Source organism: Falco biarmicus, chromosome 4 (assembly GCF_023638135.1).
Source record: "Falco biarmicus isolate bFalBia1 chromosome 4, bFalBia1.pri, whole genome shotgun sequence".
NCBI lineage: Eukaryota > Metazoa > Chordata > Aves > Falconiformes > Falconidae > Falco > Falco biarmicus.
The window spans coordinates 65,801,687-65,820,910 of NC_079291.1; the positions used below are offsets into that span (position 1 = coordinate 65,801,687).

The 19,224-nt window shown below is 60.9% G+C and overlaps 1 protein-coding gene across 1 annotated transcript; it reads left to right on the forward strand.

Annotated features, from left to right (window-relative positions):
- Positions 1-115: 115 nt before the first annotated feature.
- LOC130147628 (unconventional myosin-Vb-like) lies at positions 116-17,070 on the forward strand (the record flags this gene model as incomplete). Its single annotated transcript, XM_056335067.1, has 35 exons — positions 116-281; positions 4,027-4,136; positions 4,562-4,724; positions 4,832-4,976; positions 5,112-5,268; positions 5,459-5,599; positions 5,833-5,914; positions 6,128-6,235; positions 6,394-6,506; positions 6,606-6,871; positions 7,032-7,113; positions 7,364-7,504; positions 7,579-7,701; positions 8,068-8,151; positions 9,022-9,119; positions 9,265-9,351; positions 9,433-9,544; positions 9,785-9,996; positions 10,174-10,330; positions 10,409-10,648; positions 11,416-11,625; positions 11,797-11,890; positions 12,050-12,177; positions 12,716-12,949; positions 13,032-13,129; positions 13,746-13,932; positions 14,150-14,243; positions 14,429-14,584; positions 14,756-14,907; positions 15,195-15,284; positions 15,489-15,639; positions 16,081-16,351; positions 16,432-16,606; positions 16,724-16,804; positions 16,912-17,070. Coding segments are annotated over 35 exons (5,067 nt in total), but the record flags the coding sequence as incomplete, so codon positions are not given.
- Between the last annotated feature and the right edge of the window lie 2,154 nt (positions 17,071-19,224).

Genomic DNA, 19,224 nt, shown 5'->3' on the forward strand with positions numbered 1-19,224 from the left:
CGAAAGCCAGGGGGTCGGGAGGGATGGGGGAGAAGGGGCCGACAAGGACGATGAGGAAGAAGGGGTGTGAAACTGCAGAGAAGAGGAAACTCCGATGTTTACAGAATAGCTTTAACTCTTTGCCCAGCTGTGGCGGCTGGGAGGAGGAAGCCCAGCTGTTCTTCACCAGTCCTTCCCAAATAACAGTATTCAGTTTGCAAAGTTAAATAAACAGAAAGAAAAGGTCCGGTTGCACTTTTTATTTGAGGACACGCAAGGGTTGTCTTTTATTTTTTTAAAATCATTCTATTATTATTATAATTTTTTTGGTCGTCGTCTTTCTTTTTGTATGTAGTTATTTTTTTGGATGATTCTTGACAGTTCTATGAATACGTATATATATATATTATTTTTTTTGTAACGCAGGTCTATCTTCTATTTTGCCAATGTGAAGACTGCCCGAAAAACATGCGATGAGAGGCTGGGGGGGCGTGGCTGGGGGGGCCAGGCCGGGCGGGGGGGATGGAGGGGGCACAGTTACCATGCCATGTTGCAAAACCCAGACAGATTTCTATCTCCTTCTTAATTTTGTGGTTGGTTTTGTTTTCTGCGTTTGTTTGTTGTTTGTTGTTTTTTTTTTTTAGTTTTATTTTTTTATTTTTTACCTCTTTATGTATATGTAGGGAATTTATAGGAAAATATGTACTTTATTGAATAAATTTTAAAAACTAAAATATATTTTATTTTAAAAAGAAAATAACGGACCTTTAACCTTACATGGCTAAAGTACTGATTATATATTTGCTGAGCTGACTTGACGGTTATGAAAATTGTATCAAGAGTTTTATTTTTTGACTTCAAAGCCTTCTTAATAAAGACTTTTTACTATATATGCATTCATGTGCTGCCTGCGGTGTCTCGCTTCCTGCAGCCTCCCGGCGCCTGCTCCAGCATCCTCAGCACCAGCCCCGGTTTTGGTCCTCCTGGCCATGGGCTGTGATGTGGGATGGGGGCACAGACCCCTTTCCACAAACCTCGCAGCCAGGGTAGCTTGGGATGGGGCTAAGGCACCCCTCCAGCACCCCAGGGTCCCACTGCTCCCCTGGGTGCTCTGCCAGACTCCCAAGGCAGCTGCCAGAAGGTGCTACCGGCCCTCCAGGGAGCGGACCCTCCCGAGGCTGCTGGGGGGCACGTTCTTTCCCCCGAGTGATGCATCTCCCAGCTGGGGAAAAAGCAGGTGCCAGCCTGGATGCTGGGGACAGGGACCAGAGCCATCACTGGGGGGGACATCTGCCCTCTCCCAGCAGGTGGATTTGTCCCTCTTCACACCGAGTGACCCCACTGTGGGTCTGGCTGCCTCCTTGTCCCCACAGGTGCTCCTGCTGCCGACAAGGCGGTGCTGCTTGCTGCCCCCCACTTCTCGCCCTGCTAGGGCGTTCCCTTGTCACTGTCCCCAGTCACAGCCACCTCCGCATGGCAGCTGGCTGCCCAGGCTTCATCCTGGCTCTGTGGGGCTGGCCAAGCCACCACGGGCAGTGGGGACCCAGAGACAGTGACATCCATGGGCAGTGGCACCCATGGAGGGTGGCACCTGCTGTAGGGACCCACAGACGGTGACATCCATGGGCAGTGGCACCCGTGGAGAGTGGCACCTGCTGTAGGGACCCACAGGCAATGACATCCATGGGCAGTGGGGACCCAGAGACAGTGACATCCATGGGCAGTGGGGACCCACAGGCAGTGACATCCCTGGGCAGTGGGGACCCAGAGACAGTGACATCCATGGGCAGTGGCACACATGGAGGGTGGCACCTGCTGTAGGGACCCACAGACGGTGACATCCATGGGCAGTGGAGACCCACAGGCAGTGACATCCCTGGGCAGTGGGGACCCACAGGCAGTGACATCCATGGGCAGTGGCACCCATGGAGGGTGGCACCTGCTGTAGGGACCCACAGATGGTGACATCCATGGGCAGTGGAGACCCAGAGACAGTGGCACCCACAGGCAGTGGCACCTGCAGGGACTGGCACCCATGGGGACACATGGGCAGCAGCACCCAGACAGCTGTCAGTATACCTCGTTACCAACCTCATTACCTCGCTGCAGGTTTTCCTCGTTATCAGGGCTTCTCGGGGGGGGGGGGTGTGCGGGGCTTTGCCGTGGGGCTGCAGTGATGCGTGGGTGCTGGGAGCACCCTGGGGGGGGAAACCTGTGGCGCAGGTGATCAGGGGACAGGGTGCCCTGGATGAGGGCAGTTTGGGGGTGTCCTAGATAGGAGGGGTCTTTGCACACCCTCGATGGGCTCTTGGGGCGTCCCAGCTAGTGGGGGAGTTTGGAGTGACCTGCGTGGGTGGGGGGTCCCAGATAAGGTTTCTCAGGGTGTCCCAAGTGGGATTTTGGGGTGCCCTTTATGGGGATTCTCAGGATGTCCTGAATGGGGGGGTCTCAAGGTACCCTGCAGAGGTGGGGGGGAACCAGTCCCAGGAGCTCCCCTGGCTCGGGAAGGGCTGTGGGGTGGAACGGGAGGTGGAGTGGGGCGGGGACCTCTACTACCCGCCCCTCCAATTAGTGGCAATTAGCTCCCATAAAGGGGCTGTAGGCATCAGGGGTGGGAGTGCTGGCAGCAGTGGGGGGCTGCCATGGCTGCGGGGGGGCCATATGTGCAGGTGAGGGGGCTCAGGGGGTCCTGGCCTGGGGGGGGGGGGGGGCTGGAAGGGTCCCTACTGTGCAGCTGGGGGGGAGCCCAGCCCAGCCCACGGGTCTGGGGTGCTTGTGGCAGACTTGGGCAGGCAGGAGGGGATAGGGGGGTGTCTTGTGCCTCCCCTGAGAGCTCAGCACCCGGAGCAGCTGTGGGTGCTGTGGTCTGCGTGTCCCTTAGGGCCACCTCCCCACTGGTCACCTGGCTGGATGACACCTTAGGGGGGGTGCCTCAGCTGTGGGCTGCCTGCCCTGTGTGGGTGCTGCAGCCCCCTAGGCTGCCCGTGGGGCTCCCTGGCACACGGGGACCCATGGCCTGGCAAGCACAGCACCTCACAGGGGTGCTTGTCACGGGTGAGGAGAAGGGCTTGGTGCTGCCTGGGCACCCATCTCTCCTGCTTCTTGCCCAGTGGGCGGGTGGGATGCTCTCATCTCCAGGACCCTGGCCCAGATCGTCCTCGGTCCAGCTCTGCCTGTCGGAGATGCTCCTGCTGCGTGCAGGCAACAGGACAGGCTCTTCCTCCTTGCTTCTGCTGCTGCGTATCAAAAGTGATAGCTGCAGCCGCAGGGCAGGCCCTGGACGTGTCCTCTCTCCCAGGGTGATCCCTGTTTGCCTGTGAGGCTGGAGGGTGCTGAGGTTTCCGTGGAAGTCAGAGGTGCAGCATCCCTCGCTGTGGCGTGACTGGGGTGCTTGCCTGGGTGAAGCTAGGAGGTTCATGTGCTGAAGGCAGAGGGACTTGCCTTATCCCATGTCACTGGTTAGACTGGGACAGAAGTGGCTGCATCAGTGGCTTAGCCCGGCCCTGAGGTTATGGCCCAGCACGCCCCACTGGTGCCATACTGGTACCCTTGGAGGGGAGCGAGCGAGGGGCGAGCTGGGCATGGTAGCAGGGATGCTTTTTTGTCCAGCTCCTGATTTCAGACTAAAATCCGTTCGTGCCTTGCTGGGAAGCTGTATGTCATGCAATTTTTGCTCCCTCCAGCGGCTACTGCTCATAAAAGATAACGGCTTCCTCCTGCTGCTCCTCAGCAGAGCCCTGGACCCTGAGCCCCATCCTGCCCAAGTTAGTCCAACCACAAATTTGGATGCTCCGCTCTTCTGACGACTCCTTGGATGTGAACCCCAAGCCCAGCCCTTCCTTCCCTTCCCCCTCTCCAGGCTTCCAGCCCATTCAGTGCTTGTTTGCTCAGCTCGCCCCACTGCAGCGATGCTGAGCATCAGGCTGACCCCCGAAGTGAGAACCGTGGGGCGGGCTGCCGTGTTTGGCCTGGTGGTGGCCAGATGCTGTCCCTGTCTCTTGGCTGTGGCACTCTGCAGGGGTCCCCTCCCTCCCATGTCCCCACAGGGTGCCCGCGTCTGGATCCCTGACTGTATCGAAGTCTGGAGGGCAGCAGAAATAACCAGAGGCTACAAGGAAGGAGATGCTGTTCTCCACCTCCGCCTGGAAGATGGCTCGGTAAGGCTGGAGCTGCGCAGCCCAGTGGGTCCCTCCTGTGCTTGCCACATGGTCGGGCATCCCCAGATGGGACAGTTCACCTCTGCGCTCCCAACCCAGCCTGGGGTCCTCAGCAGGATACAGGGGGGCTCAGACGTTGCCTGGATGTGTTCCATCAGGTGACCAAGCAGCAGCCCAGGCCACTGTGGCTGTGCTTGGTTCACTGTGTCCCGTGTCCCCTGCCTGCCCAGGGAGCTGGTCCTCACCTCCTGCTCCTGCCTGACTTCCCCGAAGGTCTCCAGCTTGGCTTGCTGTGATTCCTGGTGACTAACAGCCCAAGCATGGCCTGCAGACAGTATCTGTCCGGCTCCTACAGACCCATCCCGCCTCTGTGGGGCTGGCCGACCCTGCTCAGCACTTAGCCTGCTCCATCTCCATCCCTGCAGACACTGGCCTACCCCATTGAGTTCCAGCTGCCACCTCTCTGCAACCCTGACTGCCTCTCAGGTGCCGATGACCTGGTGGCCCTGAGCTACCTGCATGAGCCGGCTGTGCTGCACTCGCTCCGCCGGCGCTTCCTGGAGGCCAACACCATCTACACCTACTGTGGTGAGCCCGGTGCACCCCCTCCTACTCCCCACCCTGTCCCACTTCCCCTGGCTCCCCGGGGCAGATGCCCGTCCTGCCCTGCCCTTTGCACAGCCATCTTCCTCCAGGTATCGTCCTCGTCGCCATCAACCCCTACCAGCCTCTGCCCATCTATGAAGAGGAGGTGATTTATGCCTACAGCGGCCGTGAAATTGGGGACATGGATCCCCACATCTTTGCTTTGGCGGAGGAGGCGTACAAGCAGATGGTGAGGTGAGAGTGTGACGTGGGAGCATCCCTGGGGTTGCACTGGGGAAGGTCTGAAGCCCCCCATGGACCATGCCGTGCCTGCATGGAGCAGTCCTGCTGCGTCACAGGCTGTTCCCAGCTCGTGTCCTTCTCCGGCAGGTTTGGGAAGAACCAGTCCCTCATCATCAGTGGGGAGTCAGGTGCAGGGAAGACTGCATCGGCCAAGTATGCCATGAGATACTTCACCACCATCGGGGGCTGCCTGTGCGACTCCAACATGGAGGAGAAGGTGCTGGCCTCCAGCCCTGTCATGGAGGTGGGTCCCTCAGAGTCCCCAGGCTCTGCATGGGGATAACTGGGGTGTCCCTGTGCTCCTCGTGGCCTGTGCCCCTGATGTGATGCTCTGTGTGTCCCCCACTGTAAAATGGGTGGCAGCAACTGAACTTCCCCAGAGCACCTGGAGATCTGGAGCCAGCTAAAACCTCCTGCCCTCCTTCCCCTCCCAGGCCTTTGGGAATGCAAAGACAATGAGAAATGACAACAGTAGCCGCTTTGGGAAGTACATCGAGATCGGTTTTAGCCAAGCTCACGTCACAGGGGCCACCATCAAAACCTACCTGCTGGAGAAGTCCCGTGTCACCTTCCAGGTGGGCCTCTGGGGTGGCATGGGGACAGGACTGAGTGGCAGCCCCAGTCCTCAGAGCAGGAGGGTGCTCTTCCTGGGCATCCTTCAGGGGTGCAACTCCAGCACTGCTGAGTCAAGCTGGGAGAGGGGAAGGTGTCCCTTGTCCCCAAATCTGGCGCTGCAAGCACTGCTGCAGATGAGCAGGGTGGCCTGAAGTGACCTGGCTTCTCAGTGATTTTTCTTGTTCATCCACAGGCACAAGCGGAGAGGAACTACCACATCTTCTACCAGCTCTGTGCCTCCGCCACCCTGCCCGAGCTCCAGGGCCTGGGTCTCTGTGAGTGCCTCTGTGTCCCCCCCCACGAGTCCCATGGCACAGCTGGGTGCCAGCCCACCCCGTGCTGGCACTGCCCAGACCTTCCTGCCCCCCCTCCACTGGGTGCTGGAGGGGGCTCTGCTGCTGCTGGGCACCCCAGGGTGGGATGAGGACAACTGGGAGCCCTGTGGGGCAGGTTGTGCTGGTTCCCAGTCCAAAACATCTCACCCGCAGGTGGGGCAGAGTCCTTCCACTACACCCGCCAGGGCCAGTGCGCCATGGCACAGAGCACCGATGATGCAGCTGACCTGGATAGCACGCGGCATGCCTTCTCACTCCTGGGTACTGTCCTGGCCAGGCACGGTGGGGAGGGGGTGGGCAGGGCTGGTCCCCAGGGCTGTTTTTCCTGCTGCCCTCACCCCCATGCTGGTGTGGGAGTGCTGGTGCCAGAGCCGGTACTGGGGAGCCTGGCTAACCTGGTGCCTGTGCTGTGCCTGCAGGCATCCCTGAGGCTGAGCAGCTGGAGCTGTTCCGTGTCCTGGCTGCCATCCTGCACCTGGGCAACATCGTGCTCAGAGGGAGGGACCGCCGTGGGGACAGCTGCTTCGTGGAGGTGGGCAAGAGCTTGCTGCCCCCACCCTGCGGCCCAGCCTGGCCCCTGAGCTGTGCTGGTCTCAGCAGTACCGTGGTGACAGGGTCTGTCCCTCTGCAGCCTGCTGATGAGGCCCTGGGGCTGTTCTGCACGCTGCTGGGCACTGAGGCATCGCAGGTGATACGCTGGCTCTGCCACCGCAAGCTGATCACTGCTGGTGAGACCTACGTGAAGCCCCTCTCCAGGCAGCAGGCGCTCGACTCGAGGGATGCCCTGGCCAAGTATATGTATGGGCAGATCTTCAGGTGGATGGTGAGCAGGGTCAACCATGCTCTGCGGTCACTGGAGGGCCACCACAACTCCATTGGCATCCTGGACATCTATGGGTAAGAGCAGTTCCCTCCTCCTGGGCTGCCTGGAAGAGCACAGTCCTGTTCCTGCATCAGCTGAGGCTGTAGGACTGCAGCCACCAACAGCTCTGGTGGGGACTTGGGGCAGCGCCCGTGTCCCTGGCAGCTGCCTCAGGCAGGTCTCTGCCACCTGCAGGTTTGAGATGTTTGATGTCAACAGCTTTGAGCAGTTCTGCATCAACTATGCCAACGAGAAGCTGCAGCAGCATTTCAACCGGGTGGGTACCACAGAGATGTCCCCTTGCTGGGAGCTGGTGAGGGTGGGCGCTGCATACCCCTGCTGCGCTGCTGCTTCTGGTGCTTTCTGCCTTGAATGTGGCTGCTGGGGCTGGGCACGGTCCCCTCCTTTCTCCCAAAGTGTTCCTCCTGCAGGAGAAGGGTGTCTGACAGAACCCAAGCCACTGCCTGGTGGCTGGCCGCCTCTGTCCCTTCCTGGCTCAGTCCTGCTCTGCTGTCCCTGCCCTTTAGCATGTCTTCAAGCTGGAGCAGGAGGAATATGTGACAGAGGAGATCCCTTGGGTCTTTGTTGACTTCTGTGACAACCAGCCATGCATTGAGCTCATCGAGGGCCGGCTTGGCATCCTGAACCTGCTGAATGAGGAGTGCAAGGTGGGCAAAGGGGTGCTGGGAGCAGGCTGCCACGGCCACCCAGAGCTGTCCCTTCTGACCCATTTGCTTTTTAGATGCCCCAAGGCAGTGATGGGAGCTGGGCCCAGAAGCTTTACCAGACGCATCTCAGCAGCTCCTATTTCCAGAAGCCCAAGAGGTCCACGGATGCTTTCGTTGTCTGCCACTTTGCTGGCAAGGTAGGGGAAGCTGTGGCAGTGCAGGCAGGGGTAGGGAGAGCTCTGCACCAGTGGGCACCCATCCTGTCCCATCCAGAGCTGATGGCTGTAGCTCCTGCAGCCTTTCAGGCTAGGGGATGGATCCTGCTGGCTCTGCAGCTGAGTGCTGGGCTGCAGCCCTTTAACTGAGGGTAAAAATTCTGAAGCCCTCTGCTGGGTCCCATCAGTAGCCTTGCAGCAGGGCAGGAGCTAGGCGGTGTGGCCACCAGCCCCGACTCCTGCAAGGACTTCTTCCAAAAAGCATTTGCCTGTGTCCGAGCAGAGCCCTGCAAAAAACAGTCTGGGAAGATGCAGGCTGATACTGGGGCTTGCCTGGTCTCCCACCAGGTGGAATACCAGTGTGATGGGTTTGTGGAGAAGAACAGGGACACTGTCCCCGAGGAGCTGGTGGGGCTGCTGCGAGCCAGCAAGGTAAGAGCCACCCTGAGCAGGGGCTGTGTAGGGCAGAGCCTGGCTAGCTTGTGGCCCTGGGAGCCTGGGTGGAAGGACTGATGGTGCAGGAGCATACAAGCCACGCAGGATAAATCCCTGTCTGATCTGCTGGCACAGCCCCGTGCAGTGCTGGCCATGGGCAGGGTGCCCTGAAGTGTGGGTGCTCCCCACCTTGCCTTGGGCTTTCCTACCTTGGGGAGCATCTTGGTCATGTCCCTGATGCAAGGGCTTGGAGGGTCCTGCTGCTTCCAGGTCTGTAACACTGTCACTTGTCCCTTCTACCCTTGCGTGTCCCTGGTAGAAGGTAAGGGACATCTTGGAGGGCTCTCAAGCACGCCTGGGGATGTGTCCATGGTTCACACATAGTTTTTCCTGGGGGAAGCAGTAGGCAGGGGCACAGCTGAATCCGGCACATCTGGGCTGTGGTGGGTCAGAGGATTGTGCACTGGGCTGGCCGCTGTGGAGCTTTTGGTCCCTTGGGGCTGTTTTCTGGTGGCCATGGCGCTCTAGGTACTGGGTGGTGCTTGCTGCAGGGTCTGCCTGGCTCACAGCTCTGCTCTGTGCAGTCTGCCCTGCTCACTGAGCTCTTCCTGGAGGAAGGGGATGGCCCCACGTCCCTGCAGTCCCGCAGGTCCGGCAGGCCCAGGATGGCTGGTTGTCCCAGCCACAGATCGCTGCCCAGTAGCCAAAAGAGCAAGAAGAATTCCATCTCCAGCCAGGTATGGTGGTGGTGGTGTGGGGGGAGAAACGTGTGCTGGCCCTAGACAGCTGAGGCAGCCCCAAGGGGGACCTGTGTGTGCCCTACAAGCCCCAGGATGTTCCTGACCACGCTTGCCTTGTCCTTGGCAGTTCAGAGCCTCCCTGAACCAGCTGATGGAGACGCTGAGCAGCACCGTACCACACTACATCCGCTGCATCAAGCCCAACGATGGCAAGCAGCCCTTTGTGTGAGTGCCCGGCCAGGGAGGGGATGGGTACACTGCAGGGCACCGCTGTCCCTCCAATCTGTGTCCCTCTTGCCCTGCTCCTACGTAGCTTGGAGCATGCCAAGCTGGCTGGGACCCAGCCTAGCTCAGCACCTTTTTGCCCCAGGTTTGACTCCAGGCGAGCAGTGGAGCAGCTACGAGCCTGCGGAATCCTGGAGACAATCCAGATCAGTGCCTCAGGCTACCCCTCCAGGTATCCCCCTGCTTCAGCAGCACCCTGGGGGCTCCCCCACCTCCAGCCACAGCACCTCTGATCCCCCTCTGTCCCCCACAGGTGTACATACCAGGAGTTCTTGGAGAGGTACAGGGCTCTGGTGAGCAGAGAGGAGCTGATGGGCACTGACGAGAAGCAGACCTGCAGCCTTGCCCTTGAGAGATTGCTCCGAGTAAGGGTCCTGCTGGGGGAGTGCAGCTGTGGTACCAGAGTATCCCTTGCAGGGGGGGGGATGGGCACCATTCTCACCATGTGTGGGTGCCCGGTGGGATACAGAAGTGGATGAGATGAGGAGGAACTCAACCTCCAGGAAGGTTGGATGAGGAGATTAGTGGTATGAGGAGCATCACTCTTGGGGGAGCCTGGCTGGGGTACACTTTGTCTCTGGGACTGACTCTACCCTTGCACACAGGACCCCAGCAAGTACCAGTGTGGGAAGAACAAGGTGTTTTTCCGGGCTGGCCAAGTGGCTCACCTGGAGGAGCTGCGGTACCAGCAGATGAGGGCAGCCTGTGTCCTGCTGCAGAGGCACCTGCGGGGCTGGCTGGCACGGAGGCACTTTGGACGGGCACGTGCCGCAGCGATCTGCCTGCAGCGCCATGCCCGGGGCATGCTGGCCCGCAGGTGAGCGGGGATGGGGCTTGGGGGGAGCAGCAATGAGCTGAGACAGAGCTCAGCCTTGGGGTGAGCTGGCAGCTGGGCTGGCATGGGGCTGCGCTTGGACCTGGGTGTCCCTGTGGTGTGGGCTGGGCTGTGGGGGGCATTGCCACCCCCCTGCCCAGCGCCCTGCCCTCGCTGCAGGTTCACCAGGATGCTGCGAAGGACCAGGGCTGCTGTGGTGCTGCAGAAAACTGTGAGGATGGTTCTGGCACGACGTTTCTACCTACGTGTGTGCCAGGCTATCATCACCATCCAAGCCTTTGCCCGGGGCATGTTTGCCCGACGTCTCTACCACCAGGTAGGAACCTGGCAGGGCAGCAGGTGTCCCCATCCCGCCTGGGGACACTGTGCCACTGCCCCATCTCTTGCTTCACAGATGGTGTGGCACCAGAAAGCCGTGGTGATCCAGGCTGCTGTCAGGGGCTGGCTGGCCCGAACCCGCTACAGCCGCCTGCGTGGGGCTGTCATCTACCTGCAGTGCTGCTACCGCCGGGTGCAAGCACGCCGCGAGCTGCGGCGGCTGCGTGTCGAGGCACGCTCCATTGAGCGTTACAAGCAGCTGCACAAGGGCATGGAGATCAAGGTGATCCAGCTGCAGTGTAGGCTGGATGAGCAGGTGGGTGCTGGCTTCATCCCTGCGTGGGGGTAGCTACTTTTTGCTGACCACTTCTTACCAGTCCCTGTGTAGCCAAAACCATGCCTGCTGGTGTCTTCAGTCCTCTCCCAGCCCTAGGGCAGGAGCTAACCCTGCCTGACATGTGCTTCCAGGCAGGAGTTGGGTCTCATTCCTGGATTTTCAGTGCTCCCTGTGGATGCAGGGATTGGTGGCCCTGGGGGTGGGATGGGCACCCTCCTGGGTGCTTGGCTGGGTGCAGCCTTGCAGCACAGTGTCATGTGCTGGGAGCAGTTCCAGCATGGTGTGTTGTCCCACCGTGCTCCTGCTGGCAGCATCTGCTGTTGCCATCTGGGTGTCTCTGCTTCAGCTGTCACCACTCCCTTTCTGGGGGTGTCTGTGGAGGGGAAGGGAGGGCTCCTGTGCTGCGATCCTGTTTCTGGGGGTAGGGGGAAGCAGGGCTGGTAAATCCTGCTGTTGAGGCTGGCCAGGTGGTGGGCTGCAAAGCTATGGCAGAGCTCATGCATGGCTCCGTGTGGGATGGCATGTTGTGGAGAGCTGTGCTCCCAGGTTTGAGGTGACACCAGAGGTTCAGGGATCAAACAGATGGGTGGGATATGTGGTACCCAGGTTCCTTGCAGAAGGGAAGCATGCATGGGTTAGGAGTGTATTATCCATGAGTATGCATGGAATTTTACTGATGGGAGACACGTAGGGGTATGCCCTTGTTCTCAGCCACCTGCCTGACATGCTCTGCTCATTGGCTCAAGGCCCAGGAGAAGCAGCAGCTGATGGAGCAGCTCTCAGAGCTGAACGCTGCCCATGCTGAGGAGGTACAGCGCCTGCAGGCTGAGGTGCAGCGGCTGCGGGAGGATACGACCCGTGATGCCCAGGTCCAGCAGCTGCAGGAACGGCTGGCCGAGCTGGAGAGGCACAGCATGAAGAGCTGCCTGGTCCAGGAGGTTGAGGAGCTCAGGCAGGTCAGTCTGTCCAGGGGATGCTCTCACTCTGCTGGGGCTCCATGGGGCTCTCCAGGGAGGTGGCAGCATGCTGCGCTTTCTGCTGGGGGGGGTCCCTGGAGGAAACCTCTGGCAGCCAGGGCTGGCCCCAGGCAGGGCTGTAGCTGTACCTGCCCCTCCGCTTTCCCACAGCGCTTGGCAGAGGTGGAAGCCACGAAGCTGCAGCTGGAGGAGGAGAAGGATGCCCTGATCCAGCGTGTGTTGGAGCGGTCGCAGGATCTAGAAGGTAAGAAGGATCCGCTGATCTGCTCATCTCATTCCCCTGGGTATGGGCTGGTCCTGCAGGCTTGGTGTGTTCCTGCATGTTCCCTGGCAGAGGGGACGTGGCTCTGCTTGTCCCCACTCCCTGCTGTGTCTGTCCCCACAGAGCAGCACCAGTGTGCAGCACGGGAGAGCCAAGGGCTGCTGCAGGAGCTGGAAGAGGAGCGGGCACGCTACCAGAGCCTGGTGCAGGAGTACACCCGCCTGGAGCAGGGCTATGAGAACCTGCGGGATGAGATGGCCTTCCACAGGGTGAGGGGCTGGCAGGGACACGGGGGGGCTCAGGGCACCCCCTCCCTCAGCTCAGTGAAGGGAGTAGGCAGTGCTGTCTGGTTCAGGGCATGTTCCTGCGGCAGAAGTGGGCTCCCCAGCTCACGTGCCGGGGGACCCCCAAGCTGAGGTGTCCTCTCGAGGCTGTCGCTGCTCTGCCCCAGCAGATGTTTGGGGTGCAGGGGAGCAACGTTGTCCTTCTCTTCCCCACTCAGCAAACCACCTTGAGACGGTCCCCTTCCTCAGAGAGCTTCCTGGGCTCCGAGAGCAGCTGCTTGTCCTCCATGTCCACGGCTCCCTCACGAGATGTCACTGACCAGCAGGCTGAGGCTAGTGGTGACACTGGTTGGGACAGTGGGGTGGGGGTCACAAGTGGGCTGTCCCTTCCCCTGGTGATGGTGACAACTGTACCCTGGGGCTTCTGGCTGGGAGCTGGTGCCATCAGGGAGGGCTTCCTGCAGGCATCCTGGTGCTGGTGCCCAGCACAGGCTGCTGTGCCAGCCCCCGTCTCTGCACCCAGGGGCAGGAGGAGCGGTGGCAGCTTGTGCCAGAGGGGTCGCGGCTGCAGCCCAGCAGTGAGGCGGTGCTGAACGGTGGTGTGAGCCAGGATCCCTTTGAGAAGGCATACCTCCTCCTCCTGGGGCAGCTCAATGCTGCTAACGAGGAGCTGGCCCGGACCCGGGAGGAGCTGCGGAGGTCCCAGGCTCCTGTGGAGCCAGAGGAGAGGAAACTGTTGGACTTCTTCAAGCGCAGGGTGAGCCCCTGTCCCACTGCTGAGAGCAGGATGAGACCCAGGATGGCAAGGCCAACCTCATCCTGCTCCTCTCTCCCTGCAGAACTTCACTGAGATGCTGGGGCTGGGTAAGAGCCCGGAGAAGGTGGCAGTGGATGATGACCTGAAGCATGCGTACGATGCAGTGCAGGTTGCTAATAAGTGAGTGTGGTCCCAGGGAGGTGGTCCCCAGCTGATGCTGGTGTCCCCACAATGGGCTGGTGGGGCTTTCCCTGGTGTTTTGGCCAGCCAGGGCTGGTGTGACAGCTGCCTGGCCTCTGCAGTGGTGCTGGGTGGCTGCACATCCTCACTGGAGCAGCCATCTCCTCCAATGCTCTGGACACTGTAGCCCCAGGTGGGCTGCGAGAGCAAGGGCAGCCTGCCCCTCACTGCCCAGCGGGGTAGGGGGTAGCCCTTGCTTGCTCTTCCCTTCTTTCCAGTGCACCCAGCTGTGTTTTGCTGGGGGACTGGAGCAGCACACCTTGCTCAAGGCACAGCCTCACCCGCTGCATGAGCAGAACGGGTACCCTGGGCTCAAGAGGAGCCTCCTAAGAGGAGCAGGCTGGTGGAGCCTGTCCCTGGGCTGGGTGCAGCCAGAGGGGAGATGCTCTACCAGTCCAGCTGGGTCTTGGCTGCCCTGGAGGGCCTGGGCAAGGGGGGAGTCCTCAGCTCTGAGGCTTCAGGGGAGGAAAAGCCTCCTTAGCAGCCTCCCTGCAGGATGGGGTGAGGCAGCTTGAAGGAGGCTGGTGCCTCAGTTTCCCCTGGTGTGTGTGAGCAGGCTGCTGGAGAGTCAGCTGCAGGAGGAGAAACAGCAGCACAAGGAGGAGGTACAAGGGCTGCACCTCGACATCTGCTCACTCAAGCAGCTGAGCCAGCAGCAAGCAGCCCTCATCCAGGACCTGCAGTGGCACCAGGGGCAGGAGGGGCTGCAGCAGCATGTCCTACAGCTCAGGGAGGAGAACAGGGTAAGGGGGTGGTGATGGGGGGTGGGTGGACACAGGCAGGACTGGGCTTGGGGCTGGCTCCCACCCCCTTGCCCTGTGGTGAGCTGCAGCAGCCCCTTAAGGAGCGGTGCAGGGGACCCTGATGCATCCTCCCAGCTCAGCTTCACTGGGTGGGTGCTGGTGGGGGCCTCCAGCTGAGGGAGGCTGGCTGAGCCCTACCAGGGTTGTGCCTGCCCAGGAGCTGGCCCAGAAGCTGGAGAAGCAGGAGAGGATCACACTGAAGCTCCAGAAGCAGCTGAGAGCCTACACAAAGCAGACCCAGGAGCTCACAGGCAAGTGTCTGCATGAGATGGGGACATGGGGCTGGTGGGAGCATCGCCCAGCCTCGCCATGAGGAGCGGGGTCCCCCCAGACAGAGATACTAGGGAGTATCTGCTTGGACTGAGCTGAGGGATCCTGATCTGGGTCCCACGGCCCAGGACACAGCAGGATTTGACCTGTGCTCCTCTTTCTCCAGTGAAGAGAGAGGCCACCAGGCCAGCACAGGAGCTGGCAGCATCTGCTGTGGTCCTGTCCCAATCCCCTGTTGTCCCACCTCTGTCTGGGCTGTCCCAAGCCATGCTGGCATGGAGGATGGAGGATGAAGGGCGCATTATCAAGGCCATCATCACAGGTAGGGTTTGGACAGATGGGGACTCTTTACCCCAACTTGGTCCCTGCTAGGGTTTCTTGCCGACCTCTGTGTGAGCTCATCCTTTCAGTGTTGCTGGGGCAGCATCCTGCCTGGTTCAGGACCAGTTTTCTGTAGCTGCCTGGATCTCAACTGTCCTGTTTTCCCCTGCAGACTATAAACCACAGAGCTGTCCTGGGGCACTTCCAGACCTGCCAGCCTACATCCTCTTCCTGTGCTTCCGACACGCAGACCACTGCTGTGATGAGCTGCGGGCTCGCTCGCTCCTGGATGCAGCCATTGGTGCCATCAAAGGGATCATGAAGGTGCTGGGCTTGGGGGTGTGGGGTGGGCTGAGGAGCAGGAGCTTCACTGGCCAAGGCAGAGGTGGTGCTGGGGCAGTGACATGTGCCTGGCTGCAGTGTCCAGCCTGAGCATCTCCCAGGGTGAGGGGGCCCCTGGGTGCCGCAGGTGTCCTGTGAGAGGGTCCTACAGCCCTCGCCAGGCTGCAGCTAGCTCAGTGTGGCTCACAGGGCTACCGTGGGGTGTTAGGGCTTGCTGCTGTCACTGCCAGAGCCCTGCTGACCCTGGTGCTCTCACTTCCCTCCCACAGAAGCACAGCGATGACTTCAATGTGGTGGCACTCTGGCTTGCCAACACCTGCCGACTCCAGAACTGCCTGTGCCAGTACAGCCAGGATGAGGTAGGGCTGGGCTGCAGGGGGTCTGCCACCTCCCTGGCAAGGGTGGGAGCTTAGTGGGGACAGGGTTTGTCCCCACCTGGGGCTGCATCCTCTTTACCCCAGCCCAGGCATACAAGGATGTGCGGGGCTGATGCTGCTCTGTGCTTGCTTGGGGACCTGGCTGTCCCCTGGTACTGCTGGCTCTGACCCAGCCTGTGCCCACAGAGCTACTGGCAGGGGAACACAGCGCAGCAGAACAAACATCGCCTGCAGAACGTGGACCCCCAGAGCTCCTGCCATAGCCTGGGTGCCCTGGCTGTCCAGCTCTACCAGCAGCTCATCCGCACTGCTGAGAAGTGCCTCAAGCCCATGATTGGTATGGCCAGGGCTTGGGGGGTGCTCAGGGGATGCTGGATCAGGGAGGGAATGCTGTGCTCGGCTGTGTCAGCTGCCTGCTCTGTTACCGGGGCTGTGCCCAGAGTGGGAAGGCAGGCTCTGAACCGGGGGATGCCTTCTACAAGGGACCATCTGCTCCTTGAGCATCCTGGCTTGCAGGAGGTGGTTGGGGAGCTAAAGGTGGGCTCAGCACCCCAGGGACCTTGGGCTACATCCATGGGGAGCTCTATTCCCCCATGCCATGCTCTGCAGCTACATGGAGCAGGGCCAGTCCCTGACCTAGCCTTGGCCAGCTATCCTGGAGGTGTCATTAGCCCCTGTATCCCCAACTGGGACACGGAACCAAGGAGCTGTGTACTGGTCGCTTGAGGCACAACGCGGGGTCTCTGCCTCCTTACAATGTGCCTTTTCTACCCTTCAGTTTCAGCGATGCTGGAGAGTGAGCCCATACAGGGCTTGTCCTTCTCCTGCCCTCCCCGCCACCGCCGGTCCTCAGTAGCCTCTACCCACACCCTGCCTGAGCTGCTGCAGCAGCTGGGCTCCTTCCGTGCAGTGCTGAACCACCACGGGCTGGCCCCCAGTGTGGGGCACCAGGTCCTGCGCCAGCTCCTCTTCCTGGTCAGTGGCACCACCCTCAACTACCTGCTGCTGAGGAAGGACATGTGCTCCTGGAGCCGCAGCATCCAGCTCAGGTCTGTGCCCGTGCAGGATGGGTATGGCTGGGGGAGATGGGGCATGGCCTGTGCCACCTGTGACCTGCTGTCCCTGGCAGGTACAACATCAGCCAGGTGGAGCAGTGGCTGCGGGCAGAGGGGCTGCAGGAGAGTGGGGCCCGTGAGGTGCTGGAGCCCCTGGTCCAGGCTGCCCAGCTGCTGCAGGTGAAGAAGGTGACTGAGGCGGATGCTGGAGCTCTCTGCAGCCTGTGCACGGTGCTGTCACCCCAGCAGGTACTGGGTGGGGAGGGGGTGTACCAGGGATGCGCTGCGGTGGGGACCACACCATACCCAGAAGGGTCTGGATGTGCCCAGCCCTTCCCTGTTCATGGTCCCCTCTGTCCCTTCCAGGTTGTGAAGATCCTCCGGGCTTACACCCCGGCTGCTGGGCTGGAGGAGAGGATCAGCCCAAGCTTCATCAGCAGGGTTGAGGTAAGCAGAATTGGGGGTCTAGTTTGGGGGGGGGAGGGGGGCAGGCTGTCCTGTATGACCCTCCCCTTACTGGAGCAGCCCTGAATGCAAGTGCTGTGTCCCCACAGAAGCGGCTGCATGACCAGTATGGAGGGGGACCCAGCCAGCTCCTGGTGGACACCAGCCACCTCTTCCCTGTGCACCTGCCCTTCACTGCCTCCCCCCTGCACCTGGATGAGCTCCACATCCCTGATGCTCTCAACCTGGCCTTCCTTGTCAGGCCCTAGGCTGCTCTCCGTGCCCCACTGAGGGGTATCTGGACCCCCTGAGGGGTGGGATGGCTTCAAATCCTGGGGGGACAGCACTGTGTGCCATTCTTCTGGGAAGTGACTGATTTATTGTAACTCAAGTGTCTTTGTTTGTGGCACAGCCAGGGCCCATGGCAGTCCTGAGCTGGGGCTTTGGCCACTTTTTAATTATTTGAAGCTAATAAAAGTCTTTGCAGATAATTCTCTGTGGCCCAAGGCTGTCTGGGGTGGGTGCATTTAGCTCGGGGAGGGTCAGTGTGCGAGGTGAGATGCTGAGCAGCACCGGGAGCTGTGCCATGCTGAAGGCCACTGTGCCCACCCAGGGTCCGGAGCAGCTCGCACCACCCCAGTGGCATCACTGGGGCTGCCCTAAGGAAGGGGCTCAGCCCCGTGACCCCCGGTGCTGGGGCGCTGCCTCGAGGGGACCACAGGCTGGGGAGCTCAGGTGAGAAACAGGCGATAAAGGGACCAAGTTTCCAGGCACTTTCTGGCTGGTGGGTTTCTTTTTTTTTTTTTTTTTTTTTTTGCTTATTTTCCTGTTTCCCCCTAGGGAGGCTGTTGCGGCCACCGAAGGCGCAGGCAGGCGAGGGGAGAGGGTCCTGCCTGGCAGGTGGCGCCTCCATCACCGCTGCTGGGGTGATACCGGGCTGTGCAGCTGAGCGTGGATGTGAGCAAGGGCAGGATTGTCCTGAGGCTTGGAAGGGCTTTGCACCGAGCGCTGTCCCTGCTGCAGGGGACGCTGGTTGTGTTCAAGGCTAAGGGGTGGCAGCCCTTGTTGTGGTGTGCGTCCAGTCCCCCCCTCAGCCCCCAGGTCTGCCCTTGTCCTGGGGGCTCTGTGCCACTTTCTGCGTGGGGCCGTGTCCATGGGTCCTGCAGGGACCTGTCTGTCGTAGCTATCCCCAAAGGGCTGCTTCCCCTGGGGGGGGGGACAGGGGAGTGGTCCTCTGGCAGGGGCTTGGCCCTGGGGGGTGGTGGTGGTGGGGTCTCGGTGCCCTTTGGGGCTCGCTGGTTCTGACCTGGGGCTTCTGCACCTCTTGGGTGCCATTTCCCCGTGTTCCCTCCCACACAGGCACGGAGCGGGATGGAGAAACAACATTTAATGGAAAACAATAAGACTTGCCAAAATATCAAACTTGCTAAATTTCCCCCCCCCCCCTACAGAGCACTCTTTGCTCCCACTCCCCCCCGTACAGAACAGTCCTCCTCCTCCTCTGCTTCCCCCCTCTCCCCATCCCTCATGTGGATTTAATCCCCCCAGGTGCTGGCTCTGCCCTTGCTGGGGGGCAGGAGCCAGGTGTTCTGCCTCTTGCCCTGCTGCTATGGTGCTGCAGGTGGGGACGGTGACAGGTCCCAGTCCATGTCCCCCCACAGCTCCTGGGGCTCCATCTCAATGGTGTTGAACACCTCCAAGCTCACCAGGGAGTCCGTCATCTCGGAGACACTGTAATCGCCATCGAACAGGTCTTCAGGCAGGGCGAGGGAGCTCAAGTCACAGCAGGGCACAGCTGGGCTGGTGTCCCCAGGGGTGGGGACGCTGCTGGGACCCTCCTGGATGTGCCCTGCCGTGTCCGAGGATAAACCAAAGAGCCTCAGGGCCTCCTGAAGAAGCACCTCTTCGGGCACATCATAGCTGTCTTCTAGATCCACAACCACTTGGTTGTGGGGGGCAGCAGAGGGGCTGGGGGGGACATGGCTGCCTGGGGGTGCCCCCGCAGGGGTGGCCGTGCTGCAGATGGTCTCTTCGGGCTGGCCCTGGATGAGCTGGGAGCCAGCGATGGATGTTGGCAGCACCAGGGGCACCGGGGCCACGGCTCCCCCCTTCTGTGCGTCAGGCACAAGGTGTGGCAGTTGGCCCTGGGGGGTCCCGGAGTCCCCCCGGGCACCCCCCAGCAGAGAGGTGCTGCTGTAGTTGGCTATGGCGGTGACTGGTGGAGGCAGGATGCTGCTGGTCCACTGAAGATGGAAGAAGCGGGGATCAAAGTAGCATCCGCACGGAGCCCTCTGCAGCCCTGCGTGGGTGAGCGGGAGCCGTGCTGAGCTGGGGGGACCCTCCAGGGCCACCCCCCCACCCAGCCGGCCCCCAGCGCTGACATCCCCCAGCCCTGCACCGGGTGTGTGGGGAGCTCCCCATGG